The sequence below is a fragment of the Melanerpes formicivorus genome, unplaced genomic scaffold (assembly GCF_026170545.1).
Source record: "Melanerpes formicivorus ecotype bairdi unplaced genomic scaffold, bMelFor1.0.p_v2 SCAF_183, whole genome shotgun sequence".
NCBI lineage: Eukaryota > Metazoa > Chordata > Aves > Piciformes > Picidae > Melanerpes > Melanerpes formicivorus.
Genome location: NW_027142535.1, coordinates 422,073 through 437,197, shown reverse-complemented (window position 1 = coordinate 437,197; position 15,125 = coordinate 422,073). Strand labels below are relative to the sequence as shown.

Below are 15,125 nucleotides of genomic sequence, written 5' to 3'. Positions count from 1 at the left end.
GCCAAGGGCATGCAGCTGGCAGCAGGCACATCAAAGGCTGCTGCTTTCTGCCTACAAGAAGGAGGAAACCTTGCAGCCAGGAGGCAGAGACAGCCTCTGAACCCCTCCGAATGCACAGCACAAAAGCATTGGCTGAGCAGCTACTTACAGCAGAGCCTGGCAGAGCTTCATGCCCCTCTGCCCCAGCGAGTCATAGTAGCTGATGGTCTTCCTCCTGACACCAATGACCTGTGGTTGGAAGGGGACTGCTGGACAAAGCACAGCCTTTGGCTGCACACACAGCCAGAGCCTCCTGACTTCCCTGGTGAGGATTTCACCCCCACCCAGCTCTACCAAGAAGCCACTTGGACTCACCACCAGTGCCCAGTGTATCCCCAGGTGAATGGGAACCAGGATGATGTCCTTCTGGAAGATGTCCAGGCCCCTGGTCCACCTTCTCACCCCCTCATAGCCACCAGACACCAGCCTGGGGTAGAAGGTGCTAAAGGCATGGACAGAAGGGTATCCAGCCTTCCTGCTCCTCTCTGCCACCAGCTGCAGGTAGAAATTGATGACCTGTGCCAGGAAGAAGCAGCTGGGGATGTAAAAGGGGACCCAGCTGCCCCAAAGCAGAGCAGGGCAGCAGCAGTGGCAAAGCCCTGCTGAGCTCCATGCCCCTGGGCTGCAGCTGCTGGCCCTCCCTGAGCGTGCCCATGGCCTCCCGGGTGACACGGAGCTTGAAGGCACTGCTCAGCCCCTCCCGAGGGTCACCTGGGCCCAGGGCAGCTCTGGCTGCTGCCTCCAGGGCCTGCGATGCACAGTGAGAAGCACTTGTGAGGCACAGACCCCAGCACATGGGCCCCTGGGCAGCTCCCCGCTCCAACAAGGCAGAGCAGCTTCCTCTGCCACCTTGCACAGCCTCTGGCAGCTGCCAAAGCCTTGCTGACCTCTGCTGCAGGCCCCTGGCTGCAGAGCCCTGGGGCTGCTCCTTGGCCTTCGGCAGCCTCTCCCTCACCGCCGGCACCGCCACGGCGTGGTCAGAGGTGACCTCAGCTGGGACACAGACAGCCCACAGGAGACCAGGGCTGGAAAGGGGACCAGGAGCTCTGTTTGGCCTAAAGCCCTCTCCTCAGCCCCCCCTGGAGCAGTGGCACTGGCTCCAAGGCACAGAGCCCCTTGCCCCCAGCAGCTGCTGCTGGCTTCGGAGGGGCTGGCTCCCGAGCGGTGCCGCAGCGCTGGAGCTCAGAGCCTGCTGCTGTACCTGCACTCCAGCTGGGCTCTCCACTTCTCTACTGACCCTAATCTGTGCCCCACTCTCCTCTCCAGAGAGACTGGTTTCCTCACCCACCCCCTTCAGACCTAGCATAAAGCCCTCCCTAGGAGCCCTGCCAACTCCAGTGCTAGAGCCCTCTTGCCCTCTCTAGGTAACTGCATCCCATCAGGACCCAGCAGGTCAGGTGCAGTAAAAGCTGCCCCATGATCAAAGAACCCAAAGTTCCTCTGCTGGCACCGTCCCCTGAGCCAACTGTTGATGGTGTGGGTTCTGTTCCTCTCAGTGTACTCCCCTGCCACTGAGGGAACTGAGCAGAGCACCACTTGAGCTCCTGCCCCATCCAGCAATTGTCCAAGGGCCCTGAACTCCTTTTTGATTGTCCTGCTGCCCTTCTTATCAATTTCATCACTTCCAGCTTGAATTACCAGTAGTGGGTAATAGTCAGAGGGCTGGATCAGCTTAGGGAGTCTCCAATCCCCAGTGGAGGCTCCTGATGGAGCCTCTATAGAGCCTCTACCAAGCTCTATGTAGTCTCTACAAAGCCCTATGGAGCCTCTATAGAGCCTATATAAAGCTCTATGTAGCTTCTATAGAGCCTCTATAAAGCCCTATGGAACCTCTATGGAGCCTCTATAGAGGCCTATGGAACCTCTATAAAGACCAGGAGTGCCAGGTCTGTTTAAATTGCCATGGGCCAAGAAATAATTCATAATCTAGCAGCTCTAATGGAGTATTTTTTATTTCAATTAACCACTTTTTCCACAAGGAAGTCACTTCTCAAAGGCCTTTATGGGTCCCAAGCACTCCTTAATCAACCAAGGAAAGCTCAGTGGCCTTCTCCTCTACCCACAGCTCTGAGAAGCCTCTTACCTTTTGACTCCCAGGTTGATTTGGAACTCATTTGTCCCATTACCCAAGTGACCCTTTTCATTAACCTAAACAAACTGCACCCCGAAGGAGCTCAGCAGCTACTCAGCAGCAAGGCTTCCACTCAAACAATGGGAGAAACCAGGAAGTTTCATTATGAAATCAAACATTTCTCCACTTGAAAGCCCAAACTTCAGTGCCTGCCCTCAGCTCCCTTTTTTCTTGCCCTTAGCTTCCCTCTGCCTGCCCTTAGCTCTTTTACTTGTCCTCAGCTCCCTTTTGCCTCCCCTCAGCTCCCTTTTGCCTCCCCTCAGCTCCCTTTTGCCTCCCCTCAGCTCTATTCACACTTTTTAGTCACCACCTCTTAAACACAACTCCCGTTTTTCACCTGAATCAGGACTTGCAGGAGGTTTATTGCTATCAGTGCCCTGGGAGTAAAATTCCAGGGCTATCACCTTTTGAGCTGGGAACACAAACTACAGCACTTCAGTTGCCTCTGGGAATATTTGCTTGGACCAAGGAACATTTTTTTTTCCCCTTTCATTTTCTATAAGAAAAAAAATTAAACCAACTTCCCCACTTTCAAGGTGGCAGCAGAGCTGCCCAACTTGAGAGGCTGCTCAGCCCAAAGCTCCACCCAGGCTCACTCCAAAGGGATTTGATTCCTGAAGTGAAGCTTTCAGACCTGGAGAAGGTCCAGCAGAGGATGCTGAAGGGACTGCAGCCCTGCCTGGGGAGGAGAGGCTGAGAGCCCTGGGGGTGTTCAGTCTGGAGAGGAGAAGGCTGAGAGGGATCTGATCAATGTCTGTCAATAGCTGAGGGCTGGGGGTCAGGAGGGAGGGCACAGGCTCTGCTCAGTTGCACCCTTTGACAAGACAAGGGGCAATGGATAGAAGCTGCAGCACAGGAGCTTCCAGCTCAACATGAGAAGGAACTTCTTCACTGTGAAGCTCCCAGAGGCCTGGAGCAGGCTGCCCAGAGAGGCTGTGGAGTCTCCTGCTCTGGAGCCTTCCCAGCCCCATCTGGATGTGTTCCTGGGTGACCTGTGCTGGGTTCTATGCTCCTGCTCTGGCAGGGGGCTTGGACTTGATGATCTCTTTGGGTCCCTTCCAACCCCTGACCCCCTGTGAGCTGTGATCTGGTTGTGTAGGGAGAGGAGATCATTCTCAGCTCTCGCCTCAAGCCCCTCAGGGAGTATTCTGAGCCCAGGAGGATGCAGCAGCACAAAGCTCATGGCCTCAAACAAGCAGCCAGCTGGTTCTTCCTCAGGAGCTGTGTGCTTCGCCCAGGGTGTGGAAGGGGAATTTAAGCCAAGTGCTGTAAAAAAAACCCACAAGATTCAGGCTTGCAGAAAAGTGCAGGGCCTGGTCCTGCTGGAAGCTCTCAACACTGGGAACAAAGCTTCTGTAGCCCAGGAGCTCCCCACCATGCTACTTCAGCACGCTTCTGTGGGCCATCGTCGATAAATAGGATGAGTAACTATCTGGCAGCTGCAAAACACAAACAGAGACAAGAACAAAGGGCATAAAATGTAAGAACCATGCATCAGAACAGGCTCTGCTCCTCACCTCAGCTGCATTCTTGCACAGCAAACACAAGTCCATGTTCTGCTCTGCAGAGGGGACAGAGCCAGCACCCTAGCACCTGGGGGGGCCCAGCAGAAGGTGGCTGATGGCTCCATGTGTGATCAAACAACACTCAAAAAGCAGAAGAACCCAGTCCCAGCTCTTGGGGGCACAGCAACAGACTTCAGTGGGGCCAGAGTCTTGTCAGGGGAAAAACATACTTGGCTGCTGCTCTCTGTAGCAGTAATTAGGGCCTGGAGCAGCTCTGGGAGCAGCAAAGGCTGAGAGCCCTGGGGCTGGGAGCCTGCAGCAGAGCAGCCCCAGAGGGCAGCTGAGCAATGCTCAGCAAGAGCTGAAGGAGCTGTGGGGGGCAAGAGGCTGGGGCCAGGCTCTGCTGAGTGGTGCCCAGGGACAGCACAAGGGGCAGAGGACACAGACTGGACCCCAGCAGGTTCCATCTGAAGAGGAGCAGAAAGTTGTTTGGTGTGAGGCTGCTGGAGGCCTGGGGCAGGCTGCCCAGAGAGGTTGTGGAGTCTCCTGGTGTGGAGAGCACCCAAACCCCACTCTGGGCACTGTGCTGCTGGGCAAGCTGCTGGGGGTGCCCTGCTCCAGAGGTCACTGCCAAACTCAACATGCTTCTGTGTGCCACTGCTGGTAAACTGAGCAATCTGGTAGCAGAAAGCAAAACCCCAGAACACAAAGCACCCCACACAGTGAAACAGCCATGCACCAGCAGAAGCTGGCTCCTCCACTGACTGGGTTCAGCAGCCACAAAGGCAGCTTCCTCCCTGCAGGAGGCTCTGGCATTACCACTGCTGAAACCACCTCTGAGGCCAAGCAACGGTTTAGCAGCTTCAGCAGAGGCTGTTTGAACAGGAGGAGCCAGGTCAAACATCTCCTTGCTCTGAGTTACTAGCTCCTCCCCCTCCCCCCACCTAACTTGTTACTAATACCTGAGCGCCCAGTCTGGAGAGGTATTTATTCCTGCAACTAAAGTCATCAGCTTTTGGCTGTAGTTTAGCCAAGTCATCTTCATTCTGACGTCTGAGCCTCTCTTCTTCTTCCTCTCTGGAAAAGAATCACAGAATCAGCCAGCTTGGCAAAGGCCTCAGAGGACATCAAGTCCAACCTCTCACCCAACACCAAACACCTCCTGACAGCTGAACCGTGGCTCCAGTGCCACATCCAATCCCCTCTGGAACACCTCCAGGGATGGGGACTCCACCACCTCCCTGGGCAGCACATTCCAAAGGCTAACAACTCTCTCTGTGAAGAACTTGCTCCTCACCTCCAGCCTAAACCTCCCCTGGCACAGCTTGAGACTGTGTCCTCTTGTTCTGGTGCTGGGTGCCTGGGAGAAGAGACCAACCCCCTCCTGGCTACAACCTCCCTTCAGGGAGTTGTAGAGAGCAAGAAGGTCTCCCCTGAGCCTCCTCTTCTCCAGGCTAAGCAACCCCAGCTCCCTCAGCCTCTCCTCACAGGGCTGTGCTCCAGACCCCTCCCCAGCTTTGTTGCCCTTCTCTGGACACCTTCCAGCAGCTCAACCTCTTTCCTAGCCTGAGGAGCCCAGAGCTGGACATAGTAAAATGGGGGGGTGAGATAAATTTGCACCAAGGTGTGCAGACTCAAGCAACTTTACCTGGTGGGTTTGGGGGCTCTCACCACCACAAAAGGCTGCTGAGGCTGGAGAGGGGAGGCAGGCTGGAGGGGGGAGGCAGGCTGCAGGGAGAAGTCTTTGGACATCAGATTCAAGAGAGAGGGGTGTGAAGAGAAAAAAGAGAGAGGCTGTTTTCTGGAGTTTCCTTTTATTTAGGGCTGGGTAGAAGGAGGAACCAGCTTGGTTTTCACAAGGTGCTCAGCGAGCTCCTGTGCCCGTCCCTTTGTCAAAGCAGCTCTTCCCTCCTTAGAGAAAAGAGTTACAAGACAAAAAAAATCACCATCAGAAATGCAAATAAAAGACTGCTCAGCAGCCTCAGCATTCAGAGTCTCCCACCAAAGAGTCAAGATGTGAGCAGAGCTCCCCTGGCTCTTCCTCTGAAAGACAGAGCCCAGAGGAAGCTCTAAGTACACTTAGTTTAAGACAGTGGTTTGTGTTACGGCAGAGGCAGGAGCAGGGACTCATTTCCACGCTCTTGCAAGACAGAGCCCTGCTCCAGGCCACAAAAAGCCATCAGGGTGGTATCTCCAGCCCCACCAGGAGGTCCTTTGAAGTGCAGCTCAGCCACCTTTCCCCTCTTCTAAAGCTGAGGATGGAAGATTTTCGGCAGGGGTTGCAGTGCCCTCTGCAGGGACAGAGCCTAAACCCCAGGCAGAATTCCTCAGCTGCAGCCACCAGGGGCTGAAAGGGCTGGAGAGGGGAAGCAGGGAAAGGGTCTGGTGGACCAGGGAGCCTTCCCCAGCCCTGAGGTGTGGAAATTGCTCCTATGTGAGCTCCTGTGGCCACAGCAGGGCCTTCTGCTTCAGGTGTTGGTGTGGGTCAGGCAGCTAAAAGCCCTAGGGACAGAACTGCCCCAGGTCCCAGAGCGGTTCTGGAAGCTCCAAGCCTGGAGGCCAGCTTGGATGAGGCCTGGAGCAACCTGGGCTAGTGGAAGGCATCCCTGCCCCTGGCAAGGGGTTGGAACTGGATGATGTGGAAGGTCCTTCCAAGCCAACCCATTCTGTGATTCTCAAAGCCACTCTGTGCAGGGAGATGATTGAGCTTCAGGGAAAGTTGGGTGACAAAGCATCAGACTGAACCAGTTCCTATCGAGTCCCCTACCCCCCCCCAGGGTGTCAGCTTCTTCTCCACAGGGCTAGAGGGCAGAGTGACCAAACTACAAGCACCCTCTCTCCTTCTTCAGGCTGCCTTGCTGCTGATCAAATGCTGCCCCACTTCTGGATGGTGTTTTGCTATTCAGATTTCTTTTCTGAAAAACACAGTGTAATAAAAACAGAGAAATGAAGTCACTGAGGACAGTGTTCTGCACCCACCCCCAGCACCAACCAACAGCACCAGGGGCAGGGGGCACAAAGGAGAAGCCAGCAGGTTCCCTTTGAACTGGAGGAGAAAGTCGTTTGGTGTGAGGCTGCTGGAGGCCTGGAGCAGGCTGCCCAGAGAGGTTGTGGAGTCCCCTGCTGTGGAGAGCTTCCAGCCCCCCCTGGGCACTGTGCTGCTGGGCAAGCTGCTGTGGGAGCCCTGCTGGAGCAGGGGGCTGGACTGGGTGATCCCCAGAGGTCCCTTCCAGCCCTCCCCACGCTGGGACTGACACATCAGCAATGTTTTGTCAGGACCAAGGAAGACAATTTAAGTTGTTCTGAAGAGCATCACTGTCCTTATTCTGTAGAGAGAGCAAAGCAGGACACACCAGGCTCCCACAGCATGAAGTTAGCTGAACTGGGTAACCTGTCCCAGGTTGCTTATTCCAACAACTTCTGCCACTCAGCCACATCAAATCCTCCACTCCCTTGTAAAGGAAGTTAATTCCACTTTACTGAACCCCCCCTGCCCCATTTTCTTCCCAAAACCTGGAAGTTTTCATTGCATTCAACATTTGGGTAGATTCAGACTGGAGAGGAGGAAGAGATTCTTTACAGTGAGGGTGGGGAGAGCCTGGCACAGGCTGCCCAGGGAGGCTGTGGCTGTCCCCTCCCTGGGGGTGTTCCAGGCCAGGCTGGATGAGGCCCTGAGCAGCCTGGGCTGGTGGGGGGGGGTCCCTGCCCATGGCAGGGGCTTGGAACTGGCTGAGCTTTAAGGTCCTTTCCAACCCAACCCATTCTGTGATTTCTGAGACAGCTCTGACCACAAACTGAGTTTCAATCAGTGCCAGAGTTCAGAATGAAGCCACAGCTTGCAGGGACAAACTGAACTGAGAATTCAGGTTGGTCTCTTCCCCCAAGAAACAAGGGATGGGACAAGAGAACAGGGCCTCGAGCTGCCCCCAGGGATGGTTCAGGGTGGACATGAGGAACAATTTCTTCACAGAAAGGGCTGTCAAGGCCTGGCCCAGGCTGCCCAGGGCAGTGGTGGAGTCCCCATCCCTGGAGGGGCAAAAGTGGTGGAGATGTGGTGCTGAGGGCCATGGTTTAGTGGTGACCTGGCTGTGTTGGGTTCATGGTTGGACTCAACCTTAAAGATGATTTTCCAACCCGAATGACTCTGTGATTCTAAGAGGAGCAAGCTGAAGGGGACAGGGCTGGGGTGTAGCTTCTGAAAGAAGATGCAGCTTTAAGGACACTGAAAGAGTTCAGTCCCTGCACTAGCTGACATCAAAGCCAGAAGCTCTTTGCTGCTGCCTGGGTCTGGTCCTCACCAGAGCCATGGAACACACTGGAGTTAAAAAAATACAACATTTAGGCCACATTTCAGTTCCACTCTTGGAAGCCAAAGCAAAACAGGAAGGAGGAGTGCCAGGGAAAGGTTAATGGCTGCTTCATCTAATTATCACTCACAGGAGCAGCAAAATGAAATCCTACCACTGACTGGGAAGAGAGAAAACAAAACCCAACCCAGAGTGCAGCCCTGCAAGAGGCTGACTGCAGAGAGGCCTCTGCTGCCCTCCTGCAGCCCCACAAGGACACTGCTCTGTGGTTTGCTTTATACTTACTCAGCTGCAGCTACTTTTTGCACTTTCTCCCTTTGCTTTGCAGACCAGTTGAGATCTCCACCTGCAAGAGAAGGAGCAGACACTCAAACCTCAGCAGTGGGTCTTTAGTGGCATTCTTCCTTTGCCACAGCTCACTGCAGAAGTTCTCAGAGCACCTGAGAGCTGAAATGGATTCACAGAATGGGTTGGGCTGGAAAGGACCTCAAAGCTCATCCAGTCCCAACCCCCCTGCCATGGGCAGGGACACCTCCCAGCAGCCCAGGTGGCTCAAGGCTTCATCCAGCCTGGCCTCGAGTCTTTTACCAAAGCAGAAAGTGAGGTAAGAAGGAAGAGCAAACATGTTCATAATCACCTGAGCAAGCAACACCAGGACCCAAAGTAAGCTCTCAAGCTGGGTGCAGCTTTCTGGCAAGCAACCATGGTGAGGAGCTGCTCCTGGTACCATCAGCTACCTTCACAACCCCTCCTCATCTGTGCACTTTGACAGTTTCAAGAATGCTGAGGACAAGACGTGAAGGGGAGCTGAAAACCCTTACCTGTGAGGTGGTTCACAACATACAGCATGACCACAGCCATCAGTGACACTGGCAGAAGGGAAAAGCAAAGGCAACAATTTCAGCTGACAACACATTTCCCACCCCAGAGCAGCTTGAACACAACCAACAACTAAGCTGCTTCACAGAGGCTGTGCCTGAGGGGAGGTCTGGGCCTGGGGCATCTCTTCACTGCTCTGGAAAGCTCCACTATGAACTGCAAAAGGTGACTTCAGTTTTAGTTGTCAGCCCTCCAGGCATGGGGACTCCACCCCTGCCTGCCTTGGGCAGCCTGGGCCAGGCCTTCACAACCCTCAAGGGGCAGAAATTGTTCTTCATGTACAGCCTGGAGCAACCTGAGGCTGTTTCTTCTCATCCTGTCCCTTGTTCCTTGTGACTAGAGAGGAGAGACCAACCCCAACCTGGCTCCAGCCTCCTCTCAGGGAGCTGCAGAGAGCAAGGAGGTCTTCCTCAGCCTCCTCTTCTCCAGACCAAGCACGCCCAGCTCCCTCAGCTGCTTCTCACCAGCCCTGCTCTCCAGACCCTTCCCCAGCTTCCTTGCCCCTCTCTGGACCCACTTCAGCCCCTCAGTATCCTTCTTGGAGTGAGGGCCCCAAAACTGACCTCAGGATTCAAGCTTTGGCCTCCCCAGTGCCCAGTCCAGGGGCACAATCCTTGCCCTGCTCCTGCTGCCACACCATTGCTCATCCAGCCCAGGATGCTGGTGGCCTTCGTGGCCACCTGGGCAGAGCCTGGCTCACCTTGAGCTGCTGCCAACCAGCTCCCACAGGTCCTTTTCCACCAGGCAGTCTCCAGCCACTCTGCCCCAGTCTTGGAGCATTTCTGGGGTGGTTGTGACCCAGGGCCAGGGTGCAGCACTTGGCCTTGTTCAATCTCAGCCCATCAAGCCAGCCTGTGCAGATGCCTCTGGAGATCCTCCCTAGCCTCCAGCAGCTCAACACTCCCACCCAGCTTGGTGTGATCTGCAGACTCACTCCCCTCAATCCCCTCACCCAGATCATCACTGAAGGTATGAAAGAGAAGAGGCTCCAGTGCTGAGCCCTGGGGAGCACCACTGGTGCCCAGCCACCAACTGGAGTTAACTCCATCCACCCCCACTCTTTGGAGCCAGCCAGCTCTTCACTCAGCAAAGCATCCCCCTACTAGATGCAGGTTTACCAGGTCTGGTGACTTGCAACCAGCTCAAACCTCTAACTGTAGGAATTGTTACTGAGAGGAAAGAGTAAGGAAAAACCCCCACAGCTTTAGAAAGCCTCCTGGATGGCCAGAAGCCATCTCCCATGTTCTGAATACTCACAGGAAACACAAGCACTGAAGAAGAGCTCAAGGAACAAGTAGCCACTTGTGTCCAGAATCATCCCAGCTGCTATGGCAATGATGGCCAGGCCCAGGTTCTGGATGGACTGCATGCTGGCAGAGACACCAAGGGTCACAGAGGGGACAAAAGGGCTTGCCAAGAGAGCAGCAGCAGGGGCACTCAGCAAACACTTCCCCTTTCTCCTGACCTATGGCTGAGTGCTGACTCCAGCATCTCTTGTGGCCTTCCAGGATCTGCAGGGGGCTACAGGAAAGCTGGGGAGGGACTTCTGAGGGTGTCAGGGAGGGATAGGACTGGGGGGGATGGAGCAGAACTGGAAGTGGGGAGATTGAGATTGGATGTGAGGAAGAAGCTCTTCCCCATGAGGGTGGTGAGAGCCTGGCACAGGCTGCCCAGGGAGGTGGTGGAAGCCTCCTGCCTGGAGGTGTTTGCAGCCAGGCTGGAGGTGGCTGTGAGCAACCTGCTGTGGTGTGAGGTGTCCCTGCCCATGGCAGGGGGTTGGAGCTGGCTGAGCCTTGAGGTCCCTTCCAACCCTGACAGCTCTGTGACTCTGTAAAGGTTTCTGTGCATCTGCCACAACCATGTGTTTGACCACACACACTCACCCTGCAACTACAGCTGACCTCTGAGGGACTCAGCTTGGGAGCATCAGCAACCATTCCCCTCTTGGAATCATGGAGTCAGTCAGGTTGGAAGAGACCTCTAAGGGGATGGAGTCCAACCCTTAGCCCAGCACTGCCAGCTCACCACCAAACCATAGCCCTCAGCACCACATCTACACAGCACTGAAACCCCTCCAGGGATGGGGACTGCACCACCACCCTGGGCAGCCTGGGCCAGGCCTTGGCAACCCTCAAGGGAAAGAATTTTTCCCAGTATTCAATCTAAACCTCCCCTGGAGCAACCTGAGGCTGTTTCCTCTCATCCTGTCCCTTGCTCCTAGTAACTGGAGAGCAGAGCCCAAGCCCCAGCTGGCTCCAGCCTCCTCTCAGGGAGCTGCAGAGAGCCAGAAGGTCTCCCCTCAGCCTCCTCTTCTTCAGGCTGAACACCCCCAGCTGCTCCTCCCCAGCCCTGCTCTCCAGACCCTTCCCCAGCTCTGCTGCCCTTCTCTGGCCCTGCTCCAGCCCCTCAATGTCCTTCTTGGCATGAGAGGCCCAAAACTGACCCCAGGGTTCAAGCTGTGGCCTCAGCAGTGCCCAGTGCATGGGGACCATCCCTTCCCCACTCCTGCAGGCCACACTGTTGCTGATCCAGGCCAGGATGCTGGTGGTGGTCTTGGCCACCTGGGCACACCCTGGCTCATCACCAACCCTCCCAACTCCTTTTCTACCAGGCAGTTCCCAGGCACTCTGCCCCAGTCCTGGAGCCTTCATGGGGCTGTTGTGAGCCAAGTGCAGAACCCAGCACCTGGCCTTCTTGAGCCTCATCCCACTGGCCTTGGCCCCTCAAGCCAAGCCAGAGCTGCTTCAGTAGCTCAAGAGTATCAAGACATGGACACTGCAGAGCAGAGACAGATCTCAGTACTCACAAGCCATAGGCAGTTCCCAGCTGGTGTTCTGGAACAACATAGGCCACCATGGGCCACAGGGCACAGGCCAGCAGTGAGTAGGCCACTCCCAGCAAACACTAGAACAGGGAAACAGGTACCAGGTGAGATTCAATCAGGCTTTCAAGCAAAGGTGATGAACGTGCTGGGCTTCCCTGTACCCAGCAAGGACAAAGAGTTCCTGTGCTACCACTCCAGGCAAATATTCACACTTAGGAGAAAGAACCTTTCCAGGAGGGACCCACAAACTGAACCCTACCTAATGGGCACTGAGTAAAGAGCTCAGGGCAAAAAGTAAAGCATGAGGCAGCTCTGGGGATCACCCAGCCCAGCCCCTGCTCCAGCAGGGCACCCACAGCACCCTGCCCAGCAGCACAGTGCCCAGGGGGGGTTGGGAGCTCTCCAGACCAGGAGACTCCACAACCTCTCTGGGCAGCCTGCCCCAGGCCTCCAGCAGCCTCACACCAAACAACTTTCTCCTCCTCTTCAGATGGAACCTGCTGGGTGCCAGTCTGTGCCCACTGCCCCTTGTGCTGTCCCTGGGCACCACTCAGCAGAGCCTGGCCCCAGCCTCCTGCCCCCCACAGCTCCTTCAGCTCTTGCTGAGCATTGCTCAGCTGCCCTCTGGGGCTGCTCTGCTGCAGGCTCCCAGCCCCAGGGCTCTCAGCCTTTGCTGCTCCCAGAGCTGCTCCAGGCCCTAATTGCTGCTACAGAGAGCAGCAGCCAGTTTTCCCCCACCTCAAACCTGATGAAGCTGCTCTAGCTGCAGCTGTCCCAGCTCACTGCAGGGGAACTGGACTGGATGACCTTTCAAGGTAGGTCCCTTCCAGCCCCAAACATCCTATGGCTCCATGAAACCACTCAGGAACAAGTACTGCCTCCCTGCCTGACACACCAACCCCTGAGCTGCTCTCTGCAGCCCACAGAAGCTCCCACCAGCTCTCTTTGGCTTGAGGCACTGTTTGCTTGCCCCACCTTTGATTCCAACCCTGCAGATCCTTTCTCAGAGGCATGGGGGAGCAGAATGGGTGTTGAGGCCTACCTAACCTGTCAGAGAACACTGCAGAGTAAGAAGTGGAGCTGATGCTGAATGATTTGATCACCTTCAAGCTCTAAAGCTCAGAGAATTGGTTACCATTGCTATCCAGGGGTTCCAGAAGGTGAAAGCCAACATAATATGAGAGGCAAGGGTGACCACCACAGCACACAGGAGCCAGATGATGTTCTTGCCAACTTTATCCACCAGCAGTCCAAAGACTGGGGACATGGGTGCTGAGATGATGTAGACAATGCTGCAAGAGAGCCAAAGCAAGCACTGAGCTGCTGCACAAGCCAAGTGTCTCCAGATGCAACACCTCAGTGTTACCTGTGAGGGCATGAAGGGCACAAACCCCCTCCCCTGATTCCAGAAACTGCAATTCCCAAATGCTCTCAGGATGTGGAAACACAGGCTGGGAGGGACAGGATGAGAGCTTTCAGCTGGAGGAGGGCAGCCTGAGACTGGAGAGGAGGAAGACATTCTTTGCAGTGAGGAGGGGGAGAGCCTGGCACAGGCTGCCCAGGGAGGCTGTGGCTGCCTCCTGCCTGGAGGTGCTCAGGGCCAGGCTGGGTGAGGCCCTGAGCAACCTGTGCTGGTGGGAGGGGTCCCTGCCCATGGCAGGGGGCTGGAGCTGGATGAATCTTGAAGGTCACTTCCAACCCAACCCATTGTGTGAGTCCATGAAACATCCCAGTTCCATCCATCTTTTTCCTCTCACCCCAGGGGACACAGCCCAGCCCCAGAGGGGATGGGGGTGGTGCAAGCCAAATGTCATTAACCTCCTCTCTCTCTTCAGCCAGACTGGGCCTCATTCCCAGCCTTAAGGATCAGAGAGTCACAGAATGGTTGGGTTGGAAGGGACCTCCAAAGACCACTCAGTCCCAACCCCCCCTGCCATGGGCAGGGACACCTCCCCCCAGCCCAGGCTGCTCAAGGCCTCATCCAGCCTGGCCCTGAACACCTCCAGAGAGGGGACATCCCCAGCCTCCCTGGGCAGCCTGTGCCAGAGTCCCCCCAGCCTCACTCACTGGGAAGAATTTCTTCCTCATCTCCAGTCTCAATCTCCCCTCCTCAGGCTTCAATCTATCTACTCCATGGATGGACCAGCATGGATTCAGGAAGGGCAGGTCCTGCCTCTCCAACCTGACCTCCTTCCATGCCCAGGGGACTGCCTGGTGGGTGTGGGGCAGGCTGTGGATGTGGTCTGCCTGGACTTCAGCAAGGCCTTTGACACCATCCCCCACAGCAAACTGCTGGCCAAGCTGTCAGCCCCTGGCTGGGACAGCAGCACTCTGAGCTGGGTTAGGAACTGGCTGGAGACTGAGCCCAGAGAGTGGTGGTGAATGGTGCCACAGCCAGCTGGCAGCCAGGCACCAGTGCTGTGCCCCAGGGAGCAGGGCTGGGCCCTGTGCTCTTTAACATCTTCATTGATGATCTGGATGAGGGCATTGAGTCAGTCAGCAGCAAGTTTGCAGATGACACCAAGTTAGGGGCAGATGTTGGTCAGTGAGAGGGCAGAAAGGCTCTGCAGAGGGACCTTGCCAGGCTGGACAGATGGGCAGAGGCCAAGGGGATGGCATTCAACAAGTCCAAGTGCCAGGTTCTGCACATTGGCCACAGCAACCCCAGGCAGAGCCACAGGCTGGGGTCAGAGTGGCTGAGAGCAGCCAGGCAGAGAGGGACCTGGGGGTGCTGACTGACAGCTGCCTGAACATGAGCCAGCAGTGTGCCCAGGTGGCCAGGAGGGCCAAGGGCATCCTGGCCTGCATCAGGAGCAGTGTGGCCAGCAGGAGCAGGGAGGTCATTCTGCCTCTGTACTCTGCTTTGGTTAGGCCACACCTGGAGTCCTGTGTCCAGTTCTGAGCCCCTCAGGTTAGGAAGGAGGTTGAGAGACTTGAAGGTGTCCAGAGAAGGGCAACAAAGCTGGGGAGGGGTCTGGAGCACAGCCCTGGGAGGAGAGGCTGAGGGAGCTGGGGTTGCTCAGCCTGGAGAAGAGGAGGCTCAGGGGAGACCTTCTTGCTCTCTCCAACTCCCTGAAGGGAGGTTGTAGCCAGGTGGGGGTTGGTCTCTTCTCCCAGGCACCCAGCACCAGAACAAGAGGACACAGTCTCAAGCTGTGCCAGGGGAGGTTTAGGCTGGAGGTGAGGAGGAAGTTCTTCCCAGAGAGAGTCATTAGGCACTGGGATGTGCTGCCCAGGGAGGTGGTGGAGTCCCCATCCCTGGAGGTGCTCAGGAGGGGACTGGATGTGGCACTGGAGCCATGGTCTGGCCATGGGGTCTGTGTTGGTAGGTTGGACTCGATGATCCTCGAGGTCCTTTCCAACCCAAGTCACACTGTGAGACTGTGGCACTGTGGCACTCCTCAGGGCCATGCCCTTGGCTTTTGGTGCTTTGGCTTTGT

The 15,125-nt window shown here is 56.0% G+C and overlaps 1 protein-coding gene across 5 annotated transcripts in view; it reads right to left on the bottom strand.

The window, feature by feature from the left end:
* Positions 1-2,512: 2,512 nt before the first annotated feature.
* The window catches only part of MFSD1 (major facilitator superfamily domain containing 1), a 30,312-nt gene continuing 17,699 nt past the window's right edge, over positions 2,513-15,125 (bottom strand). For 2 of the 5 annotated variants that reach the window (XM_068169456.1, XM_068169460.1), the window contains exons 11-17: positions 12,821-12,977; positions 11,668-11,765; positions 10,119-10,231; positions 8,804-8,851; positions 8,268-8,328; positions 4,638-4,752; positions 2,513-3,609 (exon numbers count right to left, since the gene is read on the bottom strand). In XM_068169456.1, coding sequence (XP_068025557.1) covers positions 3,550-3,609; positions 4,638-4,752; positions 8,268-8,328; positions 8,804-8,851; positions 10,119-10,231; positions 11,668-11,765; positions 12,821-12,977 — 652 coding nt within the window. In that variant the 3' untranslated portion in view covers positions 2,513-3,549. The other 3 variants (XM_068169455.1, XM_068169459.1, XM_068169458.1) reach the window with 3 other exon arrangements.